General features: G+C 31.4%; 1 protein-coding gene across 1 annotated transcript; it reads right to left on the reverse strand.

The window, feature by feature from the left end:
- Positions 1-3,239: 3,239 nt before the first annotated feature.
- Positions 3,240-4,621, reverse strand: LOC127735228 (forkhead box protein A4-like). Its single transcript, XM_052245345.1, has one exon. The coding sequence runs from the start codon at positions 4,586-4,588 to the stop codon at positions 3,341-3,343; it is 1,248 nt and encodes a 415-aa protein (XP_052101305.1). The 5' UTR covers positions 4,589-4,621; the 3' UTR covers positions 3,240-3,340.
- Between the last annotated feature and the right edge of the window lie 300 nt (positions 4,622-4,921).

Below are 4,921 nucleotides of genomic sequence, written 5' to 3' on the forward strand. Positions count from 1 at the left end.
TGAAATTTGAAAAAAATGCACGACAGGAGTTTTGAGTAAAAAAAAAGGCAGGATGAATAACTTGGCAAAAAAAAAAAAAGGCAGGGTGACAATTTCTGTAAAAAAAGGCTGGATAAACTAATAAAAAAAGGCAGGACAGAGATTACAACTAAAAAAAAAATGCTGGACAAAATTTTTCATCCTAGCTCCCTCACGTAAATTGCTTAGTTTGTAAGAGGTTTTTCATCATTCTCGTGTGTAGGTCTACGTATCCCTGGAGGAATATTGCTTTTACTTTTAGACAATACACTTTCAATTTGCTGTTTTAATGTTTTTATGTGGCACCACCACAACAAACACTAGTGGCCCACTTTTTCCATTGAAACACATCTGAAAGTCAATGATTAAATTGGTGGAGGTTTTTACGAGAATTTACTCGTTGGAAATGCTTGTCTTTTTGGAGCAATCTGATTTTACTTATATTTGTTGTTAGTTCAAGTAATTTTATTCTTATTCCAGATTTTGTGATTGATGTACTTTTCATTTTAAAGTTTGTTTACAAAAGTTTCTCTGCTTTATCATTTTTTCATCTATTCTGAATTTCATTATTTAGTTCCGTGTATTTTAAATGGTTTCACATTGATCTAATTGTTGATTCTTTTTGGGGGAAGGCGATGAATAATTATATATCATTAGTTTTATTTATGCTTTTGCTTTTGTGGTATTGCTGGGTTTTTTTTGGATGGAAAACGGTCAAGGTCCTTTCAATTTTATGCCTTTTTAAAATATATCCTTTGAATGAAGATTGTTTTATTTAAACTTGCTACTGCATATACATTAGTATATATATTAATAGTTAAACTGAATTTTTCACTATCAATTCTTCTAGTAGTAATTTCTTTCAATTTCATTTTACAGAAAAAAAAGCTGTTCTTTATGTGTACATAATTTATGTATGGTTTTGAGATTTTTTTGTGTTTTTTATTTATTACTGTGGATTTTGTTTGTGTTTGTTATTTGTTACTGTGGATTTTGTTAGTGTTTGTTTGACTTCAGTGTCGTTTTTTATTTGTTAATTATATTAAAAACAAGTGAAATTTGAAAAAAAAAACTAACCGCTGAACTACATTTCACTACAGTTAATTTGTGTTTATGCGTTTGTTGATTATCGTTATCTAAAATGACCAAAAATATAAGTCATACGCTACCATTATCAAACACAACTGAATTTTCAACTGACTAGAAAATATGAGATGTGTCCTCTGGGGTGTGTGAAAGTTGCTCCGGAGACCAAATATGAACACAAATAAGCCATAAAACTGATATCAGATTTAACTAATCAAGTAAAGAGAAAAGTAAATCGACGAGGAGAAAAAAAACTGCTCTGTCCAGTGCACATCGATGGGTGCTTCATAGGGAACTAAAACGGTCTACCAGATATAGTTAAAGATTTTTAAGAGAGTTTGTCTTGTACAAGTTTCCATTTTGTCTGCAGATTTCTTGAGTCTCTGTGGGTTTTTTTTTTGTGATTTTGTGATTTTGGGGGGTATTTTTATAGGTTATCTCTATCGAGTATTGGCCTTTTCAGTTTCGTCATTTCTTTGCAACTTATTCAAGTTTTCATTAACACATATTCTATTTCGACTGAATAATGTTCCAACAGGGTCTAAAAACGTTCATCCTATTAATAATTAGTATAACCTGACAAAATGACCAATGCGATGCCAGTAACTAAGTCAAACTACTATTAAAGATCAAATTACTTGTAAGATGCAAAGTTTCCATCAAGGCTTCAAGTAAAGAAACTGTAAAGCAAACATAACAGTTTGCCTCGGTAAGGTGACATTTAGGGGAAAGGGCGAGGCTTTCGTGAAGTAATAAACCGTTGATAAAAAATTATGCGCCTCCATAACGTATTTGTAAACCAAGAAATCTTTGTCACCAAAAATAAATGGATAAAGTTTATTACTGTATATGGATATTTTTTATATGGGTAAAATATTTGCTCATCTATAATATTTTTAAAAATACTTACACAATATTTATGATTTATGTTTGTCTTTTTTGAGTTGAATGTTATGATAATTTATAAATTGGCATTTTGCTGTATTTTACCATGCATGCATTATTATGTTTAGTGTAAATGTATTGAGTATAAAAATGTGTTTATGTGTATATATGATGTCCTCTTGTACACTATGTGTCTGAGGTTTAATAATAAAGTATTGTCTATTGTCTATTGTCTATTGTGTATAAAGCATTTGTTACCAAGAAATTAAATGATTACTATGCCACAAAGGTACCCAACTGAAATCATTAAGGAAATGAAAACAAGAGCGGTCTCTATTACCTCATGAAAATATTTGAAAAAGCTTAAATCAGTTAATTCACAATGAGTTATTTATGAATACATAAGAATCAAGTAAAATTTTTTTTTTTTTTTAATATGAGTTTTAATCTATTTGTAAATTTACGTATTAATATAAAACTGATAGTGTGCGATCTAATGAACATTTTTCATTGTTTTTATTTTTACCATTTCTATTCAACTTTCAATTTGCATTCCGCTTTCTTTTTGTTCAATTTCTAATTCAGCTTTCAATTTGTACAATTTCTATTCAGCTAACCGATTCTCTTTTTTTTCAACTTAAGTCTCTTATCTTTTGAATTACACAAAGATATATCAGTATTTAATTTGTTTTGAAAAATTGAAATAAAACTATTTAGAAGAAAGTAATTTGATACGAAAACAAAATATATAAGAAACAAAATTTACTCTTTTTTTAAATTGTAGTCATTGAGCCACGGTTTCTCTTTTCCTCTTTTATCTATTTATATAAATTAATACAGAAGTTTCAAAAATTTCAGAAACAAGAGAAATTATTTCAGTTTTCTCATAATCTTTTTATATTTTAAGAAATGTTTAATGCCTGCTAATCGAATGTGAAAAGCACTTTATTTAACCGCTTCGATCTGAGAATAATATTTGACGATAAATTGTATAAGAGAGGCAAAAGATACCAAAGGGACATTGTAAATGTACAAATGAGTATTAAAGATTGGTGTTGGTGATTTTTCTGTTATTCTCAAAAAGCTTTGTTTTTCTTTTTTGAATTTAAAGATTTAAAAATATTCATAAGTGAATGAATGATATTTCAAAATCCAGAAAAATAAGGCATCATTAAATAAACGGCTGCGGAAAATATTTACTTACATGTTTTCAACATCTTCATAAATAGTTAATCAACAAGAAAAATTCGTAAAATCAGAAAATTTAATAATTCACAACAATAACATGTGCAGCATTAAATAAATACATTCATATGTCATAAACAATTCATACAGTTCATATCTTTGTTTCTCATTCAGACGCAGACTTAAAAATGTTCCCAGTTGTTAGTCCTTCGAATGTTGAAGAATTAGGACATGCGCTTGGGTTTCCTAATCCTTGCTGTCTACGAATATATGGATAGGTTGCCAAATATGGCATTAGGGAGTTCCAAGCTCGTGCATGTGCATTTTGAAATGCGCTAGGCCTACTTGCGATCACAATAGGGTCCTTTGTGTCAATGTTGGAATAAGTTTGCAAAGAATTTACTGTATGTGAAACTTTATTGTCCGTACAATCGTTATCTTCACAACTGCTGTTTGCAATGTTTTCTTTCTCTGAATTGTCAGAAAGTTCACTGTTATTGTCACTCTGTGAATTATGACTCGTAGAACTAGAACAATCAACTGATGAATGAAATTTTAAATTTCTAATGTCGAAAACAGTTGGTCGTTTGATTACAATGTCATCAGGCGCTAGTAAGCTTTCTACATCAAAAAGACGCTTACGTGTTGTAGGTTGCTGTCTTGGGATTTGATTTTGAGTAATTTGGTTCTCGGATTCATCTATTATTTCAACTTTGATGTCCTCCTCTTCTTCACTTACTTTTTCGTCGGTCCCAAGATTTTCATTAGAGTTATCATCCCAGGTGTGAGAAGTTGAAGTAGGTGACGGGCTAGGACTGTCCTCATCATCCGGAACTGATAGACCCATATGTTTACGTACTCGTCTTTGTGCACGTCTCCTTCTAAAATCTCCTTTTTGAAAGTCATCAACATTCGCAGGATGTATTGCCCAATAATGTCCTTTTCCATTTGCACTTCTACCTGATTTGATAAAGCAGTCGTTAAGAGACAAATTGTGACGAATGCTATTTCTCCATCCTGGCCCTCTTGCTCTAAAATAGGGATAATTATCTAAAATCCACTGATAAATGTCACTCAGAACTAACTTTTTATCCCTGGCACTTAGAATTGCCATTGCAATTAACCCAATATAACTATGGTTTGGCTTTGGTTCCTCGTGTATGAACCGTGCCCTGGGATCTTTGAAATAGTGCTGCATGTAAGCTTCAGCTGGACTTGGATGGTATGGTGATAGTCCTAAAGCATTTGGATATCTGCTAAGTCCATACTGCAAACGGGTACTATAATCATACAGCTGTTGTGCACGCTGAATATCTAGTGCCATAGGAGAAACTCCAAAATGTAGATATGGTGTCTGCGTTGATACCTTAAGTCCATACGGCAAGACCATGGCTGTTGGGTTCGTGTTACACATTCTCGTGACAGTGATGTTTAGTTGACAAATACTTTTCAACAGTTTTTGTGTGAGGCAATTTTACCTTTGTTGTATTTCTATACTGACTATAAACTTTATACAAATCATTTAAAATACCGATCTTGTCATCTCTATCATTTGACTACGGTGATTGGTCGACAGCTAATGAATATTCAATACTTTCCTAATACAGCAAATGTATCGAATTTCTCCTCCAATCAAAAAATGCTGCGATTTGATTTGTCTTACAGCTTTTACAGGATCAACATTAAAGAAAAATAAAGCTCTGTGCGATGTTTTTGTTTTGTTTTGGTAAAATATTTATTTTTCAGT

This window comes from Mytilus californianus, unplaced genomic scaffold (assembly GCF_021869535.1).
Source record: "Mytilus californianus isolate M0D057914Y unplaced genomic scaffold, xbMytCali1.0.p SCAF_3, whole genome shotgun sequence".
Lineage (NCBI taxonomy): Eukaryota > Metazoa > Mollusca > Bivalvia > Mytilida > Mytilidae > Mytilus > Mytilus californianus.

What these genes read in the sequence shown, in the direction of transcription:
- LOC127735228 (XM_052245345.1), bottom strand. Translation starts at nt 4,588, where the DNA reads ATGTGTAACACGAACCCAACAGCCATGGTCTTGCCGTATGGACTTAAG.